General features: G+C 34.3%; 1 protein-coding gene across 1 annotated transcript; it reads right to left on the bottom strand.

Moving 5' to 3' along the window:
- Positions 1-369: 369 nt before the first annotated feature.
- yata (N-terminal kinase-like protein yata) lies at positions 370-27,359 on the bottom strand. Its single transcript, XM_089641144.1, has 11 exons — positions 26,756-27,359; positions 23,631-23,860; positions 20,415-20,591; positions 19,560-19,788; positions 17,652-17,795; positions 17,059-17,240; positions 15,332-15,648; positions 14,125-14,289; positions 12,085-12,347; positions 9,867-10,083; positions 370-6,792 (listed from the first exon to the last, which is right to left on the bottom strand). The coding sequence occupies exons 1-11, from the start codon at positions 27,131-27,133 to the stop codon at positions 6,644-6,646; spliced, it is 2,451 nt and encodes an 816-aa protein (XP_089497270.1). The 5' UTR covers positions 27,134-27,359; the 3' UTR covers positions 370-6,643.
- Positions 27,360-27,566: the final 207 nt, after the last annotated feature.

The following is a 27,566-nucleotide window of genomic DNA, read 5'->3' as shown; positions in this document are numbered from 1 at the left end:
GGTTTATTTATGATGCTCTAAGCGATGGTCTCATCTGAAGTCAGTGTGATTTTGGCAACAACAATATTGGGAAATATTTGATGCATTTGAATATGAAAAATTTTGAATTTTCATTCAAAACGTTCACGTTCAATGTGTACCTTTTCTTAGTCTTTTATTTTTAATAGGACATTAACTTATTAATCGTGATTGTCGTACAAAGCCTTATTAAAATGTTTAATTGCAAAACACCGTTTGTACACGATTTATGATAATTATTATTGTTTAAACCTTCGGAAATATATTTTTGTAACTTAAAAATAAAAGACAGATAATAAATACATAATAGATAAATAACTAATAAACAAGTTTTTAATTGACTCAGCATTTTATTTGTGATAAAAATTATTATATTACACATTAAAACTAACATATCGATACAATCCGTATTAGTAATTATAACACACTTTTTTTCTAAATCAAAGTTAAAAGGGCAAACTAATTTTGACAAGATAATTTTAATAGTAAGCAGATTTTTTTTATATTCTGTTTGTATTAATATTACTATTATTTATTTATATTATGTATGTACATATTTGATAGATTCTTAAAGATTTCTTTTAATAATGGCGTCTTATCACTGGGATTTGGTTACTTTATAAATGCTACGAATGAGCAAATTAATGGAACTATGTAGTGTTAACTACCTGCTTCGCTCAAGTTTCAACACACGTTTTTCTTATTGAACAAATGAAAAATTGGAAACAAAATATACGGAGTCAATTTGTTTTAGAGTTAGGTCGTTTGTACACGGGGGTCTTACACATGTATCCGCCATACTATTTTGCTAGTGTTCGTACACGATGAGACGTGTCGGGTTTGAGATCAGTTGCACGCTGCTGACAGTGCTATTAGCATGCTACGCAAGTTGCATTTGCATCTACAACTCGTTTGACAGAAATGACGTCCGAACATGATTTGAATGTTAAATTTGTTCTGGAGGTAGGAAAACATCCATGTTCATATAACTATAATTTACCAGAATACGTTAGAAAGGATTAAGCGGAGAAGGCGTGGATAGAGGTTGGAAAAAAAAGTCAATTTGATATCATTCTCATGTAGTTCCCTGGTGGCGACGAATTCCCTACAACTAATATTTATTTCATTGTATGGGTGAACTCAAAATCTTCTTTTAGATCATTTTTTATGCTTGTAAATATAAAGAAGAACAATATTATTATCTTCGTCGCTAGTCACTTGACATTGTGTTAATTCTTCGGCTGCACTTGAAAAAATGATCAAGTTATAATAATTCGGGTAGCGACGTGTACGGAAACCAGCTTTAAAGAGTAGCATATCGGTAGGATACTTGTGGTTGCCTCAGCTTGTAAGTATTTCTGTGTACAAAGGGCCTTATATATTAAGAACATTTCAAAGCTCAGCTCGTGATAAAAATCTGCGAAAATTTTATGATCAATTTCTGCTTTATAGTTAAGATTTGATCTAAACGATAAATGATTACTTTAAAAAAAATTATTTTTACTTCACACATTTCTTTATAAAACAGTATATTCTCACAGTTAAAATACACATTATCGAAAGACAACAAAGATATAAACACATACATGTAGAGATATAAAATTTAAATGCCACAATAATTAGGTAAAACGCACATATAATTTTGACGCAATTTGAAAAGCGTTAATTTTAATAGAATTTAATAATATCATACACATGGTCACATGGAAATAAAAGGGCACATTACAAAAATTGGGATACACCAAAATCATTAAATTTCACTCCTATCAATTTATAAGAGGCATTTCTTAATATAAAATTTTAGGTATATTTGAATTATTACAAAGGGCACAAATATTCAGTCAATTAGAATATTTAACTATGTTTTAAAATTTGATATGTAATTGACTTAGCATAGGTAAAATTTTACATTTATTTTACTTAGAGTTTTCTTTAAATTTATATTACTAGGACATAAGGTCGAATTTATATAGGTCGTTAAATTTGTCTAACTCTGTACAAGTTGCAGTACTAAAATAATCTCAGGAATTCTGATCTTACAAATTAATGTAAGTGGATCATTTCCACTTATAGATGAAAAATTTGTCCTCCTTCTAGCAAAAAACATGAAATTGTCAGTGAAATTTTTTTTTTCAAAATAATGACAACATTGAAAAAGTAAAATAAAAAAGACAAATATTCCCGGGTTAAGAAAAACCTGACATTATTTTTACTGTAATCATAAGAAGGTGAAATTGTTGCTTGTGCTATGATGGAGAACTTAGTATGCAGAGGATTGAACCTGCAATTCCCGGGTGTGAACCCAACACTTTAGACCATTCGACTACTTTAATATATTTTTAAACCTGAAATAAAAATGTAAGATATGTGCAAAAATAATTATTGAAGAAAACAATGTTTGGCACAGAAAGGAAAATCACAAGCAAAAAAGGCATATGGTGAAAAAAAAAAATTGATTTTGTTTGACATTTTTTCACCTATAAGCTCTGTCCTATATACAGTGTCCGGTAACTAAAGGTACAAGTGGAAAATTGCGAAATCTACGTCACATAGACAACCAAAAATACTTTTTTTTCATTTATAATTTTTTTGTTTAAACTTTTTTTCTGCTACTAAACCGTAGCAAAAAATTAAAAAAAAATTCCAACCACGGACACGATTTACTCCAAAATGAAAGCTCAAATTAAACAAAATCCCAAATGTGACGTAGTTCCCTCTTGTGCCACTAGTTTCCGGACGCCGTATAGAAATTATCCACTTATTATTGGTAAATTATATTTACATTTTTAAATAGCTTTCTGTACTAGATTCCAGGCAATATGTAAACCGACCCATTTAAATTGGACTAAAACATATGTCTGTGCAGGAAAATATATTAAATACAGGAAAAAATCCATTTGCAGGCTTATTGAAGGGTCAAATGTCATAATGACAATACTATACAATACAGGTTCCACACGTACACTTTGAAGCGACAGTACAACGCGCCGCTCCAGAGGTCACCGCTCAGAAAAATCTCACAATGACTGCGCTGTAAACTGTTACCATACTTTCGGACTTTACCTTTCTGCGCTGCAGCCTGGAGTGGCGCGCAGTACCGTTAAGCTAAAGCACAATTGAAGAGAAAACTTTCTCTGGTTAGCTGAAATGGTCCAAGCCATACTTAGAACTTATTATAGGAAAACAATAAATAGGACAAAGGACATAGTAAAAAATGCCATTAGAATAATTAGAACATCTTGGATGAACAAGGAATGTTAATAAGTTTGATTGTCAAAAAAAATACTTTTCAGTAATAAGAAATAATTTCATTAAATATTATATTGTATGTTTAAGCTATGCCTCCATTTAACCGTACATTACATAACTAGATTATATATTTTACATTTCAAATTGAAAAAATTTGATAAATGCGATAGGAAATTTTAAAGACGAAGATACAGTGAAACCTCTATCTATCGTTTTTGAAGGGTTCTATTGAATAAACTATGAAAGCGGGAAAACATTGAATGCGAATATAGAAAAACAGCTACATTCATACTCAAATATTTAATATTCTAAAGATACAAATTTCACATATAAATGAATGTGTTTAAATAAAAATGTTATGATTCCTAAACGTTTGACTACATCAAAGCATTTTTCAGCAGGATTTTTTTCAACTTCATCAACAATTTTTAATTTTTCTTGAAGAGTACGCACTTTTCACTGGACGGTTCATTTTTAACGTTGACATGCTCAAAAACTAGAAAGTAAAAACATAATGTGTTTGAATGTCTAACGACAACTTATGTCAGAAGCAGCTATCGATAAAGTAAAATACAGTCAAACTCGCTTAAGAAGTTCCCTCTTAAGAAGTTTTCCCGCTTAAGAAGTTTTGTTTTCGGTCCCTTGAAAATTCCATACAAAAAACTGTAAAAAAACTGAATAAGAAGTTTTGCAGCTAAAACTGGTTCCTACTAGTTTTTAAAGTTTGGTATTAAATCCACCACAAACTGAAAGGAGTAATGAAATATACCTAAACTGTCCCTTTTTGCCCAAAGTCATCAAATTTATGACTTTGTTATTATTGTCTGCATCCCATTTAAGAGGTTTTACGAGCTCGGCAGTAAAACTATCACAAACCAAAACTAGTGTTCAAAGTCAAAACACCTAGGTACCTGAAATGATCCCCTTTTCAACAGTTATAAAATGTAAGACTTTGCTAAAGCAAATTTATATGAGACTAATGACGGATTGTTTCACAGAATTTGAACAATTCATCAAATTTCAATGTTGATTTTCAAGTTCTGTGAAGGTTTTATTCAAGTTCTATAATTATATAATTATTAGCCAGGGGCTTCACAGAACTCAAATAATAACAGAACTTGAATAGAACCTTCACAGAACTCGAAAATCAACTTTGAAATTTGATAAATTTGTTAAAAGTTATTTTTGGGCCATTTTTGAAAGGAAAAAGAATACAAATACGCCATATAACATATGAACATCGTAAATTGGTTTTATCGTTTCCGATATTTACCTACTCTTACTATGTTGCTGTAGCAGGAAACAATAAAATATTTTTAATTCATTTTACTTGTGGATTTTAAATACACATATTACGTAATACTAATAACTATGTGAACAATACTAGAATAAACTAATAATTTTTTTTAAATGCCAAATTTAGATCCCACTTAAGAAGTTTTTTGTCCGGTGCCTTGGAAAACTTCTTAAGAGAGTTTCACTGTAGTGCTAAAACTCGGTGCCTTTAAGTATTAATGCGGTGAAAGGATGCACAGTGAACGATCGATGCGATCTATTTTTGAGTGATTTGTGCTAAATTAATTTGGGACTGGCAGAAATAAACGACATATGCGGAAAACGATTTTTGGAGGAATTATCAATCGAGATTTCACTGTATGACAATATTTGTTTGAGCATAAAGTATTCCTGAATGAGAATGATGAGATTAAAACCTATGTTTATTATTAAATTTACTGAGGAGATTGGTGTTCATATTATCCGTAATTATTAGAGGAAGAGAAGACAAAAAATAAATAACAAAAACCTTTTTGGAAGGGGCCAAATAGTGGCTAAGGCAATCCTACCAAAAAAACAAGCTCTCTGTAAAATAAATTTTATGATACGGGCTGACCAAAAATTAACTGCACACTTTATCAGCTGTCTTTGAAATCTGTATATTTTATACATGTAATTAGGAAAATGTCTATGGTTTACATCTAGTGAATAAAATCCTCAAACTGTAATGCCCGAGTCAAATGAGGCTAGTATTTCGAGCCAGGATAGCAAGCTACTACGGCGGCGACCTATCCTGGCTTGGCACAAGCTAGAGCAGTTTGCAAGATACTAGGAAATTTTAAGCCAGTATCATTGCAGTGACTAAAGTAACAGGTCCTTAGGGAAAAACACTACACTAGCAATCATGTACTAGCTTCGCCGGCCATATAAAGCTAAACGCAAAGCCAGGATAGTAACTTCGGTGGTGGGGGGCATTACTAGCTCAAATAATTAATCCCCATCCTGGCTTGAGACGCTAGCTTACTAGCTTCTTCACTAGCTTACTAGGTTAAAAACAAAGCTAATTCTGTCTACACGAAGCTAGTTATTAGGTTACTAGCAATGATTTGCTATCGTGGCTTGAAATACTGGCCTCGTGTGGCTCGGGCATAAATATTTTAAATTCTATTAAATACATACATATACGAAAATATTTATCTGTAATAGGTGCTGTTTGAAAACCAATTATGACATTTTTGAACATTTTACCCAAAATTCCACATGTATTTATGTCTACTATGTATTTCAGAAGAGTTTAAAAGATTAAAGTTTTATAATTTTATTCACTGGAAATCTTAGATTGAAATACAGACTTAAATTTGTGAAAGCTTAACCCCTCAGGCCTCTGGCATAATCTATCAGAAGGTCCGAGTATTTCTGCATTGCAATAAAATAAAAATAAATGGATTGTTTCTGAACGAATCCAAAAATTAAAAACAAGGTGATAAAATACGCTTTCAAATATTATTACTAGAAATAAACATATAAACTATTTTTGAACTATTAATTATTTTTATTCAAACATTAAAAAAAATTAACCTTACGTAATTTGTAACTAAAATTTCTGATAACGAAAAAAAAAATTAAAACACATGCATTTTATTAGACAAATGTACAACAAAAATGATTGTCACCTCATTTTTTTATTGTTTCATATTAAAAATAATTAATAAAAAAATTCACAATGTTTCATAAATTTTTTTCAAATTCTCGGTTGAAACCTTTGGTTTAAAAATGATATATATTTTAATTTTTCCGCAGTTAACTTCAGTACGGTGTTTTCTCTTTCTAACACCATTTTGATCATACTTCTCACCGTAGCAATAAGGGAGACAACGATTTCTATGAGACCATATGAATTGTTATTAAAAAAAACAAAACATTTAAAAAAATCAGGTCTAAATATTATAATATGAGCATTGTAACATTGTGTAGTTTTACATATGCAGCTAATTTTAGGGCAGCCGTATGTTGGATAGTGTAACATTAAATACCTTATCATCATTAAATTCAAAAAGTATATATTAGGAGTACAAATTTAATATTTAAAAGCAGATAAGAGCTAGAAGGGTGGTTGTTTTTTGGTAGCTAACTTCATGGGTCCCTGCTGCGTGCGCGCGGTTCGTCGCGCCTCAAGCTCGCGTTGCCGCTGCATTTTCCGCTCTTCCCGTTTCCGCTTCATCTCTTCTAGTTTGTTGACGTTGCCGCTGTCTGTTGGATGAATAAACAATTCATAAAAATCTATTCTTGATTAAAGCAACATTGACGAACAATCGATTATAAATAGAATCATTTCATGAAAAATCAATTAATGATACAGTCAATTCATGAAAAAACTATTCTTGATTAACTGCTTGAATGTCTGTTATTCCTAGCGGATATATAACACTTGACTCGAGTTTATGGTATTTTGAACCTTAAAAAATAATAATTTATTTTTTGGAATAACTTAGTGAGTAAAACCTCAAATTGTAATAGTTAATTATTGAAGACAATATTAGCGATTTCTAAACGAAAATCTGAAACAGAAAATTCAGAAAAGGATATTCTGTTTCAGATTTTCATTTAGAAATCGTCAATATTGTCTTCAATAATTAAAAAATACTTCTGTCATACTAAAATATTCTTTATGCCCTTGGCAAGGATATAATATTTATTCTATCTTGACCATGTGCAATGCCACTGTGGAAGCGCAATCGACTTATTACTATTAAATTTAGTCATATTACTACATTTATTATGAGGAAAAATCATATTGTTTTATTTTTTCAATGTGAAGAACACTTTTTTAGCTTTATGAAAATATAAACCATAAAAATATCTTTGGATCTCTTCATTTAACTTTTTAGTATAAAATAAGGGAGAAAAAAATCGTTTCTGAGGACATAGCTATTCTGAAGAAATTACTTAGGCTATATTCATATGTAATACACACAATTGTGATAAATACTTAAACACATTATCTGGTAAGACTTTACAATTTACAAAAACATAATTTTGCAAAATAACAGTGAGTGATTATTAAATTACTGTCAGTTAGCGCAAGGCCCACTAGATGACTGATAGAACTTATGCGCAAGCCAAATACTAAGTTTGGTGATTGCGCTTTCGGAGTATCTGGGCCGAAGGCTTGGAATAAACTCCCTCCGGAACTAAGATTCATAACAAGTCCAACAGAATTCAGGTCTAAACTAAAAACTTACCTTTTTAAGCTGTCGTACCCTTAAATTAAATATACCATTCCTAAGAGAAAGTCCAGTTATATTCAATTTTCCAATTATGTCCTAAATCCTGTATCTAAATTTCGCTAATAAACAATTAGATAATGTTAATTAAGTGTTAATCTCAAGTGAGCTACCAGGTAAGTATTGTACTGTATATTATCTCCATAAATAGTTAACCCCTCAGCAACGTAAGCAGATATATGCGTTAAAAATACGACAGCAGTCAAGTACAATAAGCGTGTTTACACGTCAACGCGTGTCTCTCCATAGAAATCGTTCTTACTCCGTTATTATTTTAGTTACATCCCTCAAACAAAAACTAAAAGGTCGATTATAGATCAAGCTACACATCACTACCAAGTTGTCTATGGAAATACAAAACAGGAATCTGCTGACAGTCGCATAATTGACACAAAATTTTTATCCGCGCAAAATGTCTGCCGGTAGCGCCGCGCGCTTCACATATTAAATTTTTATAAAATATTTTTATATGAAATGATAAAAAAATGAGGTGATAAAAGTGTTTATTACACATATATACAATAGAATAAATATTTTTGTTTACATAATCTGTGATTTTAGTACCATTTTCACCTAAAAACATGACGTGAGTCATTTTTAACCTATTTTTCATGTTTCCATTCTAAATTTAAATATTTACAAATGTTAATATTTATTTATGATACAACAATTTGAAAGCCTATTTTGTAACCTTTCTAAAACAGTTTTTACTATTCGGCTCCGTTCAGTAATGTTTCATTTATAGAGCTTTGATTGTGAGGCGGTAATAAGACAACGTTTTCGTGAAATTGACATTTCGGTTAAGACATCTTAGCTTCAAGTTCGCGAAATGTCGGAGGGGTTAAGTAATAACATAGATCACTGTAGAAATGTATTATAAGTTTTTACAGCGCCCTTGAGGTGATTTTGCACAAAAACGACGCTATACAAGTCATCCAATTATTATTATTTTATTATTATTTATGTCATTTTATCACTGACACATGAGGGAGGTTTGTATTTAGCGGGAGCTCGGCATCCCAGTAGTTAATGATACCAAATTATTATAAGCAATAATTATTTGCCTGAAATATACATTCAAATTGAAAATATTTTCCGAGTAAAAAATAAATGCCGCTGAAGGGAATTGAACCCGCACCTTCTGATTGCCGGTCAGGTGCTCTGAACCTCAGGACACATTTTCAATTTGTATGGATATTTTAGGAGTGCTTATAATAATTTGTTATCCGTTGTGCCATGCATACCTTGTACCTTGTCTTATAAACATTAGTTTATCATCAAAAAAATTATTACTTAATGATACAATCAACTGATGAAAAATCATTTGATGATACAATCGATTGATAAAAAACCAGTTAATAATACAATTGATTGATGAAAAATCAGTTAATGATACAATCGATTGATAAAAATCACTTAAAGATACAATCAATTCATGAAAAAATCGTCAAATTTGTTAAATTAAATAATGTGAAGTGAACATTCATATCTGCCCTGATGATGGACACTGTAACGCTGTCTGAAATGTTGGCTAAAGAAGAAGAAAGCGCAACAAGGCATAATACCCCAAAAATAAATCACGATAACAGGTTAGGTTAGTTTGTTTTCTTTTTTTACATTAGCTCCACACAGGAGGAATTTTCCTCAGGGCCTACGTCATCTTTGGGGATGGTGTGTGGGGGGTATTTTTAAGGAAACTTTTAAAAAGAGGAAGTTCTGGAAACAGGTGTGAGGGGTGTGGGTAGAAATCTGGGGGTTAGTGTGTCCAAGAGTGACAAACATAAATTCTTTTCTCCCACTGCGGTGCAGGGCGATGGGCCGATAGAGGCCTGATGGAGAGGTCAAAGAGTCTCCCTCAACCTAGACCTCACCCCACCCCATGAAATCGGGCACCCCTACTAAGTCACCAAATGTAGAGAACCACTTGGGGTGATGGCAAAAGTGTTGGTTATTCGATAAATGGTTCCCGGGGCGGCAGTACCAACACCTCCTCACCATCTGTTCTCTATTTTGTTCCTTTTCATCAAGGAGGCTACTTACTGGCGTTGACTTCATCTATGGGTTCGAATTCGCCGTCTTCCCATGCGCTGAGGGCGTCCACGTTGTTGGGGTGTTGGGGCGCAGTGTTGGCCGTGGTGCTGCTGTTTTCCTTGCCGTGGCTGGGGGCCCCGCCGGCTGCCACGTGCACCGGGTGCTCTGTCCAGTTGGAGTTGGGGGCCCACGTCTCGCTAGGGCTGGACAGGGAGGCCGCCGCACTCTGAGGAACATATTATTATGATGATGATTTGTGTTTTTGGAGTGCTAAAGAATACTAACAACACCAAGTGTACTTTGCAGATTTTACTTGGCAACATTTAAAATAGTTTAAAAAAGCTTTTTTTTTAAATTCGACAGTTGGCGATACTGGTTGAATAATTGAATCTCAAAATGTTGTTAAGTGGAAAAAGTATTTAGGGTGATTTAGAAACATATAAGAAAGACTAGAAACTTTATGTAATTGTAACCAAAAGTAATATAAAGTGGAACAACTGTTAATTCTAAATTCACAATACCTCAAAAACCAAATTTCTAATTAATGAAACATACCACAAAACTATTTAAATAAAAATGTTACTTTGTTTAAAATCTTAAATCTCCGAACACAACACAACCACAACCTTGCATTCGAATACGCATGTGTTTTTATATAACTACAGTAGAACCCCGTTAATTCGAACCCCGATAATTCGAAAATTTCGCCAAAAAAATTTCCGCAGAAAATTTTTTTCATACAAATTTTTTTTTAATTCGAAATTCGTTAATTCGTAATTCGAAATTTATTTTTGTCCGCGCACGAAAATTTGTTCATGTAATTCGAAAAAATTTGATTTTTGCGAAAATAAATCATAATATTTCGTAAATCTGAATCTAAAAGTCAGCCGTGGCAGTAAAACGCCGAAAAATGTATTTTTACGTGGTTATACATCGTCCTAATAAGTATTATTATTTTGTAAATCTGAATCGATTTACACTGGAATGTCGTACTTTTTCAAATTTATTTCGAATATCTGAGTTTGAAGGGCCGAGAAAATACGTTTTACGCGGATATATGTCGTAGTTTTACGAGTTTACACCAAATATCTGAATTTAAAGGGTCGGCCGCGACGAAACTCAGCTGCGAAATTTCGATTTACGCGTAAATGTATCGTATATTTACGAATTTATTTCGAATGTTTGAATTTATCTATTAATCTCGATTTACGCGTAGATATATCGTATTTTTACGAATTTATTTCGAATATCTGAATTTAAAGGGCCTGCCGCTACGGTAATCGGCCGGGAAAATAAAGAAATAATTGGTATTAATACGAATTTACAACTAAAATACCATTTTTTATTTTTTTTTGGATTTGAAGAGGCGGCCGAGAAAATCGATTTTCGGCGTTTTTTTTTTTCATAAAATTTCGAATTACGTGGGACTTCGTTAATTCGAATATTGATTTTTGATGTCCCGTGGATTTCGAATTAAAGAGGTTCTACTGTATATTATATAGATGTCGCCTGTGACGGGTAAAAACAGGCTTTTTTTGAAAAACAGTGCCATCTGTGGGACGTAAAAGCAAAACACGGTATTGCTTCTCCATCTGCACATACAGACTTGAGCCACAGCAAGGCGCGGCGGGGTACAGCTAGTTTTAAATAAACTCGCTAAAAAGTCGAGTTTCGCAGCTGGACTCTCAGATTCAGATCGGTATTCTAATAACTAATAATACGACTTATATCTGAGTAAATCGAATTTTTTGTAGTCGATTACCGCCGCGGCCAGCTTGACAGATTGAGATTTAAGCCAAAATTATTACAAATTAGTATGCGCCAATCGAAATTTTACAGCGTTTTATCGCCATGGCCGGCCTGTCAGATTCAGATTTACGAATTGATGAAATTCAAACAAGTTGTAATGGAAATCGGGGTTCGAATTAACGAGGTACTACCATAATAATTGTTAGGACACTCAGCTAGCAGTTGGAGAGGCCACTTTCAGAACATACTTCCAGCGGGTGACCAACTTACTTCCTTTTCAAAGAAAATTATGCTTAGTAAAAAGGACTGTAAATTTTTTTGGTGTTACAGCTTGTGCATTTTGAAAAAAATTATAATAATTATTATTAAATGCCTGTACATATCTGCCCCCAGAAGCTCGAACCGGGTGAAGGGGGAAATAGCCTTCCAGGTAGTTGAACTCAAAAACATAAGCACATATATAAGAAAAAATGATTACCGGTTCCTCTTCCAGCGTACCCCATTCCTCATTATCCCAGCCATCGGCCTCGCTGAGTGCCTCCAGGGTGCCCCCGGTGGCAGAATGCGGGGCCAGGGGCGGCTGGGGGGCCGCCGCGCCTCCCGCGCTGGTCAGCTCCCCCCACTGCCCGCCCATCTCCCAGTGCTCGGGGTCATAGTCCGAGGCTGACTCGCTGCGTTCCAGCGAGGTCATGGAGGTAACTGAGGAGGTTGTGGTGGACATGCTGGATGATGAGGGTTGCTCTGGAATGAAAAACGCAATAAAACATTAATAAAGTACTTTTAAACTACATTACATTTTTAATAAAATCATTTGTGTTGGAAAATTTTATGTCATATTTATTGCACATGCTTAAACTATCGATATATTTGTAAACAAGGATAAATGTGGGGCAACTTTGACATATAATTTTTTATTTTTATTCTTATTATTTAATGAGCAGGCAGCATTCTGCTGATGAGCTCATATTTGATCTCACAATAAGTTTAACTGTAATAGAGTTTTTTTTAAATTTCAAATAAGTTGGTATTGGTTTATATTAGTAGAATCGATGACATGTTGTGGAACTTTGTTCCATGAATCCACTACTCTATTTGCAAGAAAGCTTTTCCTAGGATTGGATGCAAAAGGTGTTTAATTAATTTTTTCGAGTGTCCACAGAGATTTATATTTTTGTAGGTTGTGAAAATTTCTTGGATGCCATGGCAACTATAATATAAACTAAGTCTCATTCTAGTCACCCCTTTGTCTTCTATCTTTTAAAGCTGGTAATCTTAGTTCCTTGAGTCTATCTTCATAATCCTGGTCTTAAAGTTCTTGGTATTTTTGTAAATTGTCTCTTTTATAAGCTTATACCATACGGTATGCCAATCCAACAAACATTAGAGTTTGAATATTCAAGTTATTTTAGTGGTGAATTTATTGTTTTGGAATATTTTGTATTCATAGAAAAACTAGAAGTATCTAGTCTTAAAATGATAAAATATGTGGGGTATCTTTGTGACCCCGCATGGTTTGGCAAGTTTTGTATCTTGGCATGTCGAAGGTTAAAAATGTTCAAATTTTCAAGTGTTTCAGTGTGTGCTAAATAAATTCCAAATTTGAAAAAGAAACAAGTGAGGTTAGGTTTTTTTTTTCAATTCCAACTGTGTAATTTAAGAAGTTGTAATTCTCTCCATATGTAATAATTCCATGCATGTGTAATTCTGACAGTGCAATATTGGTAAGTGAAATTCACGACTGTATAATTACTTCACGTAACAGAAATCTTCACACTACCAGCACAGAACAACTCAGTGAAACTTCAAACAGGCCAGTAATGTAGCTTCATTCCAGTTACAGTACAATTTTACATCATATCAGCATTTAGATAAGTGACTCTTCAATAATTGTTTTAGGTCATTTAGAGAACAGTCACTTACATCCAAATTCTTTGCTAGTTTGTTCAACAGCACCACTCCCCTCGTCATGCTATGCTTTGCCAGGTCGTGGGTTTTGCCTTTTGGTACTCTGAATAAGTCATGGTATCGACTTCGGCTGTAGTGGTCTGGTACATATAAATCATAGCATCCCAAGAGGAATGGGCTATCGATAAAATTGTTTCAAATTTTGAAAGATCCGCCTAGTTTCCAGACTCATGTAATTAGTTTCCTCAAGTAAGTCGATATGGTGCATGAACCTAGATAGGTTCCATGCGTCCGCATATAGACATACCTGAGGAATTTCTTCTGGATTTGCTCTATCATATCAATGTACTTCTGCTTGCTTCTCAGTATGCCATCGAACAATGCTAACATAGCATGTTGGTTATTGAACTGCTTGCATGTCCTAATGACGAACCCAAGAAGTTTGTAGCAAGACTGAGTGAGCTGCAATATATGGTCAGAGAATTTCAGTTCGGGATCAAAGACGACACCGAGATCCTTTACGGAATTTACACTATCAGTGTTTCGCCCTTTATCTTATAATCGTAAAGTAGAGTAGAACATAATAACATAATCTTGATATTATGGTGATTACCTAATGAAGCCGGCTTGGACATGAGTTTGGGCGTTCCCTGGTGCGGTCTGCCGGCCGTGTCTGAGTGGCTGCGGTAGAACTTGGCGGCCACGGCCGTCACAGCCCAACCTGCCCAGGTGGCCGCCGCGTTGCTTAGCGACGGCGTGGCCGTGTGGACATCCGCCTCTGTCAAATGCAAAAAGTAAATATTAATGAATGTATAGGTAATCTATACCTTAAAAAACATTCTAGAGTGGAATACACAATATCGCCCTGGTGTGAGACCATAAAGCGTTGCTTGAAATGGCTTTAGCTGTGTTTTGTGGCCAGATTTCATTTTTTTAAAATTTTTTTTTTTATAGTGAATACCTCACAAGAGTCCCAACTGCTCCCGTCTGGAGCTAGTGAGACTATGGCATCCCCAATTGGGGGATGTTGTGAGGCTGAAGGTAAGTGGGGAAGGGAAAGATGAAGGTGGGGAAGTACCTGGCTATTCAGATCTAGTCACTAAACACGGCTAAAGCCATTTGGAGCAACGTTTCAATTCTGAATGGTGGTCTTACACCAGGGCGATACTGGTAGTATCTTCCACTCTGGAACGTGCCGCAAATATACTATATATTATTTTAATTAATTAATTGTGAAATAACACAAATTAATCAAATAAAATTTATTTGCGCACGCCGGGTTCGAACCCGCGACCTTCGGAATGGCAGTCCAATGCGTTACCACTGGACTATGCCGGCCGTCAAAGCTTAGCTAGGTACTTCCTCTCCTTCCTCTTCCCCTCCTCACCACCTTCAGCCTCACAGCATACTACAGTTGAAGATGCCATAGTCTCACTGGCTTCGGACGGTTGGGAGAAGTTTTTTAAAAGCAGGATTTTAAAAGCTCCAAACTGAGAACACGTTTGTTTCCAATGGTAAGTTCATCATAATTTTATGAATAATGCATTCTAGCAAAACAAATACTATTTATAATTAGGTTTCTTAATGCATTATACTTTATTAAAAATCAACTGATAGATCAAACCCATGTATAAATCAATGGTGGTCGTTAACATTTTGAAACATTGTGATGAGTTGGATTTTGAAAAAAAAAAACACAATCCTCAATTAAAATTCCTCTATTCCCCAATATTGGGAATACTATCAACCTCTGGTTCCCTGCAGTTCGAACATCACAAAAGAAAAATAAAGTGTTGTAATATTTCACAATTTTTACTAACCCATATCTTCCTTCAAGCTTGGATCCTCGGAAACCTTTTCCAGCTTCCCTAAGAATCCCCGGATGGTCCTAAAGACTGAGTCCCGAACCTGCTTCTCAGCATCGAGGGCTAGGGGGCACAGCGCCGGCAGGATCCTAAGAGCTACCTCCGACAGCAGGAAGTACTGCTGGGTGGCCGCCAGGGCTAGAACCCCCGCCTGCCTCGCCGGAGGGAAGGGGTCCCGAGTTGCTCTGACGAAGGCGGAGATGAGAACCTTCTGGCGGATCTGAGGGTGAAGGTGGGGAGCTATCTTGCCGAGGCAGACGGTTGTGTTTGTTCTGAAATTAGATAATGCTTTCAATAGTTATACGACATACATATTTAACAATTTTTTATTCAACATACTATGTTATTCGACGTACATATGTTACAATATTTTGTAACTGATTCTGATATTAACTATTAACTATTGATAACTGAGTCTGATGACCGGCAAAATAGAGAGATTGACCACTATGTTCTTTACAAAGCTTGATGTTAAGAAAAGCAGAGCTAAGTGTAGAAATTAGGTTAGGAGATTTTATATTTGTCAACATCTTCTTCGCTTTGACCATGATTTCAAGACATTTTAGAAAAATCCCAGATGAGGTAAACTCAGTATGTGCTCAGCGAGGTGTGTCGACTTCAGATAGGGATTATATTTATTGCTTGACTTTTTACCTGTGGTTGACGCACCATTATGTGATTTGGAAAGTCAAGCTCACGGCACGAAGTGGCATGTGTGTGTTCGATCGCTACCCAAGATTCAAATCAAAATTTCGCAGAATGTAAAAGTCAAATAGTAAAATTTGGCTTTTTTTTATCCCATTGACATCTGTTGAAATATTCAAGAAGAAATAACTTTACTTCACCTGGAGACATGAAAAAGTCCCCAATTCAAAAGGGCCCGGAGACGATGAAATAAAAAATTCAATCATTCAGAATAAGATATGTGTTTTAAATAATACAGGTTAAGGAAGATTATTTAACCCATCCAGCATTTTAGGGCTATATATGACCGGGCGTCCATATTATATAAAAGTTTTTTTATCTTTTTTTCTACATGCGGAAATACAAAACTCTTTCCAGTTTGCCTCAAATATTTATACTGGAATCCATTAATAAATTGCTAAAAATAGCCAGAATGAATAGTTCATTTTTGCCGCTCTCGTAACAATTATTTCTTATTTTTTATTATATGAACGAGATAAAAGTGAAGGTACAGTTATCTTACAAATTCCCCAAAAAAAATGAATATATTTTCGAAATAAGGAGTTCTCTAAATTTTTCTAATTGGAGTTAAAAAAACTAAGTATAAATGTGATTGGTGTTTTTGACAACATTTTTCACATTTGATATTAGAATTTTATTATTTAGAAATAATAATGTTTATTTTAAATGCATACACCGGAAAGATAATTTTATATTGTTTTTAAAACAGTATTTTTTTTTACGGAATTTAAAAAAATAAATTTATATAGCGCATTTGAAATTCACAGAAAACATTACAAACTAAACAAATGTGTTGAAAATACTGAAGGGTTAAAAATCGTATCACAGATAACTAAGTGGTGCTTGACAAAAGCAGAGCTGAGACTGTGCGAGCAATAGCAATGAACTAATGCCACCAAAGTTCTGCCTGGAAGCGCTTTGTTGAAGCAAAGAGTTTAAGATATATGTAGATGACATCAACTGAAAAACATTCTTACCTAATTCCTCCTTGGTCATCCTTGGATTGTAACCGAGCAAAATGTCGTAGAACCTCCACGTTCAGATTGTTGTAATTCAGCTTAGGGGCGAGGTGGATTATGGACTTCACCGTCTGCTCTCGGATGATGGGGTTTGTGTCTAGAAAGCCGTTTACTACTTGTGGAAATATTTGATCATTTACCTGAAAACAATAAATTAAAACGAGATGTCTAATTGGTTCATATTTTTTGGTTGTGCCTATCAGCAACGTCGGCACACAAGAGGTTAATTCTTATTAATAGGGACAATGGGACTAATCTTAATATTTCTTTGTATCCGGTACTTATAAACCATACGGTGGACGGTTACACCAAAACAAAATGCCGAGAACCGCATTAACTTCACTAATTATTAAACTGAAGCAGTAGGAGGATTAGTGCACACAACACGGATATACACCTTCAGTACTGCCAAAGAAGATACTTTTAGTACTACCTCGGGGAGTGACAAACATTCAAAAGCAAGAATGGTTGAAATATTTTTTGATTGGCATAGGCAGGGAAACTCTTGTTTAATCAGGGAATTACATTGTTACATTATTGGATTAACTCACCGTTGCATTGAGTATGTGAGAGATAAATAGATCTAACTGCTGCAGCAAGCGTGACCGGGTAGTTCGGTCATTTGATGCAAACAATTTCACCACACACGGGACTATCTGCTTCTGGTAATCGGCGTCGCTCAGAAGTCGGCCAAGCTGAAAAGTAGTCACACGAACAGTGTCAAACAATGTATTCATAAATCGTTCTCAACTCCAACTAACTTTAAGGTCTCTGTAAAGCACAGAGGATGGTATGTCACAAAACTCTGTCATGGGACACACTGTTTGCTAAATCCACATTCGTATATATGTGTATACCCTATTGTTATCCAAACTCTCGATACAAAATTATGCTTTGTTAATTTTAATCAACAGATATGCATCGAACATTCTGGCACAATTCAACCTATTTGTGCCGGAGTCTCACACTCGGGGAAGTAGCCAAAACTTGTTATATTATCGAGCGAGTTATTCAAATCTGTATCTGAATTCACCCATGGGGAGTGGCATCCCTCTTTCAAATACGGTAGATGACAATTTTAATTTTTTTTTTTTTTTTTTTTTTTTTTTTTAGAGTTAGTTTAGAGGTAGATGACAAATTCAACATATTCTGATGTGATGTGATTAAGGTCTTTTTTTTTTTTTTAAGTTTCTTTATTCATTGAAATTATTTGTTACATGCATTGAGGATTTTTCGACTACCATGCTAGGCACATGCCCGTATTATGGTGGTCGATAATAGGCAAACAAGAGATATCTTGAAAATTTAATTCTTAAAACTATGTCGTTAATAAAGATTAAAAATAGCAAGGGTCCAAGAAGAGAGCCCTGTGGAATTCTGTTACATTAAAAATCCCCTCATGAAAACTCCCACAGCCACATGTAGTTTTCTTTTTGTAATATAACTCTCAAACCATTTCAGAGTACAGTCGATTTCAATTTGGGACAAAACCAAGGAACAGAAACTAATACTAATTTACTTTGGTTATCTGGGAAACTATTCCATTTAATTAGGACAAATTTCCATCTGGAGTAGATGTAAAATGTGTCTCAGTAAATGGATATTAGTTAAGGACGGTATGTGGCGCGGGTGAGGGGAAGGGATGCGTTGCGGGGGTTCCGAGTTATAGTCTGAGATATTATATATAATATGTAATTGTTTGTTCATGATTTCTTAAAATTTTGTACCTATCTTTTAGCTTTTCATATTCATATATACCCATTATTAATATGTACATACAAAATTATTTTTCTGTTATCAAATATTTAAAAAAAAATTCGAGACAAACACATTCGAGAGAACTTGAATAAATGTAATATGTACACAGTAGATAAATACATATCTGTACCTCAGAAGTCAAAGGTCGGTTGTCCAGTTTTTTGTGAAAATGAGTTATGTATGAGACCTTTTTAGTTTTTTCAGTATCTACACAGAGGTATAAAGACGTTTGTCCTACGACAATGTGAAACTAAGTTAAGTCAACATAAAAGGTCTGGTATCCCCACAATGTTCAAAGGAATTTTTTTACTATTTCCTCTCTCCTGAACAATTTCAAAGATGTGACAACCGACCTTTGACTTCTGAGGTACAGATATATTATATATATAAGAAAAGCTCAATTATTAAAGATATATTTTTTTTAACTATCTTAAACTTCGCTTATTCGGGACAGCCACTTATTTGGGACAAAATATATGGGTCAGATGTGTCCCAATTAAGTGGAATTATTATGCCAAACTTTTCAAGCTTCTTGAATTAATTTAATATAACTGGTCAACAAATGCTTTGCAAAAATCCGAGTAGACAGCATTCAATTGTATTCGGTTTTCAATGCTGTCGCAGATGAATTATCACTTGAAATGAATCAATTGAGTCAATTAAATCTTCTGTCATCCCATACCCATTTAACTTCAACAAACCTTAAACATAGGAGACAGGACAGCACTACCGGCGTCTCCGTATTGAAACGCAGTCAGCAGCTGTGGCAGTATTTTATGTGTGCAGACGCCTTCGGGGAAATTGTCTAATTGGCCACTTAAATTTGAAAAAAATCTACTCTTCTCAACTTTGTCCTTTATTTGAATCTCTTCGAGGAATAGTAAAGTGTCCACTAAATCATTCTTAAAATAACCTCCTGGCTTTCGGCACCTGAAATAGAGAAAAGATGAAGTTGTACTAAAACACTTCGGCTGGGAAAGGTAGTTCTACCCGTTCGGTTGATTGATCTTTAACGGCGGGAAGGGTAGTTCTGCCTTTTGAGCTGGCCTCATTTCAATGGCAGAAAAGATGGAATTATTCAATGTTTTTGTATGAATTTTATATAACAATTTCTTTGTAAAGGTCCCAACTATATGTACATAATTATCGAATTGCTATGCAAGTATTCTTTTTATATTTATCTTCTTGCCTTTCGGTAATTATATATCGGTATTTCAACAAAAGGATAGTATATTATTTAGATAACATATTTTGTTATTGTAATAATTCAATTCCTGCAATGAGGGTTTTTTAAGACCGTAAAACCCAATTACAGTAATTTATACGGTAAAGAGATCATGTTTTGTCATGGTGGTCCACCCATGGCATCAATTCTTCTTCTTTCGTATGATGGGGGGAGGGTCAGAAGGTGACATCTAAGTCTGATAGCCAGTCTAGGGCCTCAGGAGTTGCCCTGTGGACCTCATCAATCCCACTGGGGAATGAATGGAGCGGGCATTCGTTGACAACATGTTCGTTGGTTTCCACTGCGCCGAATTCACACATCAAAAAATTACCTAGTGATAATATCAGCGGGATTAGGCCGTGAGGATGGGTTAGCACTAACGAGCTCACAGTACAAGGAGCTCAGCTGTTTGGGCAAGGACTCCAGCATTTTCAGGCTGGACTGTTTGCTCAGCGGACCGTTGAACACCTCCCAAATGAGACAGCCCAAGCCCCACATGTCTGTAGAGCTGAAGATACAAAATTTACAAAAATGATTACAAACATTTTCAGTGAGGAAGATACTCTTACAGCCAGTTGTCAAGCACAAATTCACAAGTGACAAAGTCATCGAATGGCCATTCAGCGCCATTTTGTTTTTTTGACAGTTGAAAGATTCCCATTAAATGCTTTTGAACAAATTGTGACCCCTCGCTCCTTGACTTCTTTTTCACAACAATCCCCAAATGAGAATTCTATAGTTTTGTCAATGTTTAAATGAAATTTTTAAATATTTATTTGTGATCTTAATTATAAAGCATTATCATAATAAATAGCATAAAATAAAGTCGCTTTCCGCGTCTGCCTGTCTGTGGGCTTAGTTCTTCTAAACTACGCACCAGATTTTGATAGTTTTTTTTTTTTTTTATGCTTCCGATTTTGTTGTCCGGGTTAAATCTTCCCCATAGGAAAAACTAAACCCTTCCACTCACTTTTCCACAAATGATCAGCTAGTCAATCAACACTATGCAAGTGCATTATATAAGTAAAATAAATACAAAACAATACAAGAACAACAACACGTCAACTCACCAGAGATCCAAATGGGAAAAAAAATTCACCGACTCCAGATATTTTCATATCAGAGGGTTCGGCTCGGTAGAACTTCTAACAGGGCCTATAAATCCTACTGATCCCTCAACATAAATATTTAAAAAATCTTTCGTTATCCTACATGTATTCAAAATGACCGACTTTTGCATCTTTATATATAAATTTTTTGATAGATCTAATACGCCTAAATTTTTAATGAGAGAGCTAGGTATAATGCCAATAGCCGAAATAACGAACGGTAATATTTTTATAGTCTGAGAATGCCAAATTCTTTTAATCTCATTTCCTAAATCTGTGTATTTTCATTATTATTATTATTATGTAATGAGCAGGCAGCATTCTGCTGATGCGCTCATATCTGATTTCACAACAAGTTTGACAGTAATTGAGTTAGTTTGAACTAAGTCCTTTCTTCTCTCCAAATGTGAATCCAATAGAGCTTTGAATTGATTTATATTTGTTGCATCGATGACATGTTGTGGGAGTTTGTTCCAAGCATCCACTACTCTATTTGCAAGGAAGTGTTTTGAAAGGCGTTTTACTATCATTTAGAGAATTTCTTCCAGACGGTTTATATATATAATGTGTACATGTATATTATATTTATAGAATGAAGAGAAAAGTCGATGTTTTGTAATAAAGTCGTAAAAAGTATACTGGCTAAACCTTATGAGATACATCAAAATAATGTAATACAGAATTGTAAATTTTAAAAAGGCTTACAGAAAAGTACACAACGGTATATTTCTATCTCCTAAATATAACTCCCAGCAACACCGGGTGCACATCAGCTAGTAATAATATATTGAAACAATTTTAAAGTTTATTCCACTTATTTTATTTTTTTACCGTTAACGTTTTCAGCTTATTATTCAGACTGGTGAAGATGACTATAGATAAACTAAAAAAGTTCATTTTTTTTCATTATATGGAATTCCACCAAGAATTATCAGTATTAAAAATAGAAATAATAAAGCAGTAAATCAGTGAGTTCTAGTTTTGTGGATTTTGGATCAGTATCAGAAATTTGTTGCGGTAATTTGTAATGGTAATTTCAAAGTTTTATAATAATAAATATGTCGGAATAATAATAATAAAAAAATTAATAGCATTCAAATAAGATAATTTCTATAAAATTAAAATTTGTTTATCTTAAAATTTTGCTTCTGGGTTGGTGACTTTTGTATGGACGGCGACACACTGTAAACTCATTAAAGATTACTATTCATAGTATGCAAATATTAATGGACTGTATTGAAAGTGGGTCATAAATAGTCAATATCATATTATTAAATCAAATTGATGAATTAAATAATTTCATTTTTTATACCACCCAGCTTCGCCCAATATTCTTTTTTTTAATTGAACAATTGTAAACATGGAAAAATATGGTGCCTCATCTTGTTATTTGGCAACCAAATGCATATTTCAAAGCTCCATATCGCATATCGATGGAAATGACTTTGCAATCTGAAAATAGTTGGACTGGCCTAAATACTAGGTCAAATTTCATGATTCCAAAGATTTTCTGCTGGCAAAATATTTCTTTAACTCATATTCATTATTAAGATTAACTTATTGAAGCTTATAAACTTTGCGGTAATATTTAATTATCGAAGAAAATTAGATCAACAACTCTCTATAAAAATACGAAAGAGATAAATAAAGACACTGAAAATTAAGGAAACACATTGAAATAACTAGACCCTGCGCAAAAAGTAAAGCTCGCTAAAGTAAGCCAACGGTTTGCAGCGCATTCCATTGAGGGACTTTTCTGCACAGAATCTGAATGTTGGTAAAAACTGAACCGCCTTCAAATCGGTTGCGTGGCGACGCTAAAAACGAGTGAGGTGGGTAAATTATAGAACATTTGTAAAAAGGTCTTAACTATATAGTGTAACATAATATTCAATTTTGGAAACAAGTGCGAACTTGTTTTTTTACCCGTTTTGCGGTTTGTAGTCTTTTAGGCAGCCAGTAATTTGCTTACCATTGTAAAAATTACTAGTACCTAATTCGTAAGCAGATTTTATTTTTAAAGATCAAATAGAGATATTACAATGCAAGTTGCCTGTATACTGTCAGATTCATTCATTGAAAAATTACAGAAAGGGAGACAGTCACGCTGCTTCGCCGCTCCTTGCACCTTGGTCTTTTCCCCTTTCCCTAATTGGCTATGGGCGACTGTTACTTTTTTATTTTCTGTGTCTTTATTCCTTTCATATTTACATTGAGATGATATTTTCCTTATTAAATGATCAAATTCATGTACTTTCTTATGTCAAGGCTAGATTGCTTCAGCAAATTACAAATATTTACCGGTTACTTCCCTACAACAGGGGGCTCTTCAGGATCCAGGATCCATACTTCCACTCCTTCAAAAGACCCTCCACATGGCTTCACCAAAGCAGACATAACACGGTGGAGATAATTTATAAAAAATAGTTAGAATTTACCATTTTGTAATAGATTTAAGTTTTGTGGGGTCATTCTTTTCCGGAGGGTCGTAGATCTCCAGCGCCGGCAATATCTTTACAGAGAGCGGGGGCGTTCCCTCCTGGCTGCACTGCGACAGGAACTCAAACCCTCCGAGCTTCCACTCCCCGGAGACGGTGACAAATACAGAGTAGATGGACACATTGTTATGGCGCAGGTTGCCATCGTTGGTCAGGAATGATAGCGCCCTCTGGAAAACATAAACAAAGATACCTGTACCAGATGATTGAAAATATTATTATGCCAAGGAAATTATATGTTTATACAAAATCATGTATCTCAAATCTACCCGGTCATATTATATTGTAAGGTCTTTTGAATGATAGAAATTTATATTATGGTTTTACTGTGATATTGGGATGGTATTTTATTAATTTATCATATTCATATATTATAACCAAAACCATTGGAGTTAGAGAAAACTCATTCCGGGAAGACAGATATACAGGGGCGGTTCTTCCCTTGGGTCAATTATTTTTTGACTCCCCAAAATTATAAGACAACAATAATAATAAATTATGTGCATCAAAACAACTGGCCTTATTCTTAATTTATTTGAATGTACTGCGGCGAAATAGCAGGGCAGTGCGCAGCGGCGAGTGACAAGCAGTGACATCTATTGTCTCTAATAGAAGCTTTCATTCACAAGTACATACGATTCGCTGGGTCAATTTAAAGAATGTCCATGGCTTTGACATCTTCTGTCCCTATGCGCGCCATAGAATAAACGAGATGGCACTATGTCTTTCGTCTAAATAAAAAAAATAGGTATCGAAGAAAGCTTAGGGACAGCATGATAAATATTATATGTTTTAAAAAGATGGTGACATAAATATATGTCGGTTTTTCAGTTTACGTGCTAGTCATGTGTGGAACAATGGTTGATTTTCAATTGGACAGTTCTGGAAAGGTTTGGAATAATTCTTTATGTTGTTATCGATGTAGAATGAAGCTGAGGAATGAAACAATACAAAAAATGTAAAAGATTATCAAATAGAATCGCAAGTCTTAATTTAATTGATAAACGTTGCGTCGCTTCGCACCATGAAACCAGCATTCTCTTAGCTTCGCACCCAGTATCTTTGGATACTGCAGACGGGCGTTTCAAACTCTTATTTTTTTTACAATTTTATTTATTTTATGGTGTGCACACAACTACATTAAAATGTATTCTCTTTAACCTTTCCCTTACTGTGCTAAAAAAATACACGCGTTACAGTGCTGTGTAGTCAATACACATCTCAAAATAAGCAATTTAATATCGGAAAAATATGAATATTCATAGCTAATCGATTATGTTTATTATATTTTATATCAAAAGTAATAATAATTGTAATTTAATTGCTGAAAACATGAAAAAACCATCGGCAGATGCTAAAGAAACGTGCGAGGGGTCCACATCTAACGACGGTTCGCGGCCAACTGGCTAGCGGAACGGCTGGCGGCTGGCACAAACACAGCTGTGCGGTCGTAGGTATCGATGGTCTAAATCAAAAACTACAACTGCAGAAGTGTGGATGTCTCATGTTCCCGCATAGCGAATTAAAGCGGGACATCAATAGCGTGTCATTTCCTCGCACACTCTTCGCGTATTTAGTATCACACGGTTGATTGTATTGGTGTATTTGTTCCCGATTTTTAACAAAAAACTCTGATTTTTAATTGAATTTGAAAACTATGTTATATATTATTTTTTAATTCAGTGCATAAATGTATAACGGAGGAATACCTAAAATCTGAACCCAGAATTTATTAAATTTAGTTTATTGAGTTATTAAAGTTATTAGAAGCAATGTGTAGTAAATACACACCACAGATGAGGAAAGGTTAAAATAATTGTCTGTAAGTACATGGATTGTGTAGTTATTTCCAAGTTACTATATTAACATAATATGTATTTTGAGTTGCGGACTCATGAAGTCATTACCTACATACAAATTGATATAGATAATAATATTTGGGCATTTTTTACAGTATTAAATAAACATTAGTCACACCGCTGCCTCTGCAAATATATACATGTCCGGAAACTAGTGGTACAAGTGGGAAACTGATGAATCTATATTACATTTTGTTGAGTCCATTTTGTGGTATGACTTTTTTTGATTTGAGTCCATTTTGTGGTATGACTTTTTTTGATTTGAGCTTTCGTTTTTCACTCCAAAGTTAGAATATTTTAGGTAAAATTTGAAAAAAATCAGACATAAATGTCATCGACTTTTATATTTATTTAGTGGTTGAAAAAAGTAGGAAATAATAACAAAGACAAAAAAATTATTATTATTATGCATATCCATTGCATTATTTGTCGACCTGCTCAGTTATTGGTGACTACTAGAAGTTTGCTACTAGCAGTATAAATAGGTGCACCTTCAGATCGGTGTACCGAGGCTAATAGGATTAAGTTTGCGAATGTATTAAATATTAAACCCTTATGCCCAATTAAAAATTATGTTTATGATAAAAATAATTGCTTAATCCGTGTGCTTAAGTGCAATCTTCAAACAAAATATTGTGACAAAAACAATGCCGTGTATTCCATAAACAATTAAATAAACATTTTAACAGAACTAAGGGAATTTTTTTTCAAGGAACAACACTGGCTAAAAAGGGGTTTGCAAGTCAGTCTCATAACTGGCAATATGTTGTTCTCATCTTGGAAGTAGAATGACCAGTAATTAGTTGGGAGAACCTAGCTGTAATCCTGCAGCGGTACTAAATGACTCAAGTTTTAGAATAAACTGTGCAGAGTATGAGAAATTATTATAGGCTATTCGTTAATCAACATGATGAAACGATGGGCAATAAAGTGAGAAGCAGGCAGTTATTATTATTATTATTCAACTTAGTAAAAAAAAACATTTGATAAAACAGTGATTGTGACAGCTGTTTCACTGTAGAAGGGAGTAACTGACAAAACCGCTGTAGCTTGTATATTGTTGTCCTGTCTTTATTTTAAAGACAACATAACCTTAAGTAAGGCCTTGGTAACTGGCTAATTCAGATGAAGAAATATGTAGACAAAGCACTGTAAAGATGATGTGTATTTAAATTAAATTTTAATTAGAGATGTAGGTATATTTACCGTAATTTGAAACAGCCCCCATGCTAAATACAAGTCCTTTTGTTGTCCCTCCAATGTCAACTGATTCAAATAAACAGACAAGGGCTCAACAGCTTCTGTGGCAATGTAAAGAACTTTATCACTTTCAGAACTGTCGAGGAAATGCATAAGACTGGGATGCCGCAGAGTTTTTAGTTTCTTCAGAGCCGATTTAGCTACCTCTAATTGCGTATCGGAACTCTTTTGGACATCGAATAAAAATACGGAGACTTCCTCTTGAGTGGCTCGTTTTTTTCCCTTGTGTAAACTCCAAACACTCTTATCGTTCAGACCCGACACTGGTTCACCTATCTCATAAGGAAAATCCTTGGTAGGATCCCGAGAGAAAAACGACCACATTTTTGATAGTTTTATGACGAATTAATTTATAGATATTTAATTATCACTTCACATCTTAAGATTAATTTATATGACACATACATGTGGATTCATTAATTATTAAATGTGAAAGGAAATTATTTAAAAATGAAAGATAGGTAAGAAAAAACGAAAATTATGATAATATTCTCAATATCACCTAATGTAAATTCGGAACATAATGCAATTTCGTGCAATCGTTGGCACTTTTGACAGTTCGAGAATTGTTGCTCTGTGTGACCAGTGTGTTACTGTGTAACCAGTTAGAAAAATACATTTCCCTGCTTTTTTATTATTTCTTTCCCAGTTTTCTATTGTCTATGGTTTTCAAACGTCAAACTTGAATGAAGTGCCGAAGTAACCTAGCTTTTCTAATATTGTTGTGTACATAACTTTGCATAATCTAACACGTAAT

This window comes from Hesperophylax consimilis, chromosome 16 (assembly GCF_061612785.1).
Source record: "Hesperophylax consimilis isolate HC1 chromosome 16, BYU_Hcon_1.0, whole genome shotgun sequence".
Lineage (NCBI taxonomy): Eukaryota > Metazoa > Arthropoda > Insecta > Trichoptera > Limnephilidae > Hesperophylax > Hesperophylax consimilis.
Note: the sequence above shows the minus strand (reverse complement) of the source record. Positions and strands in the feature narration are given on the sequence as shown.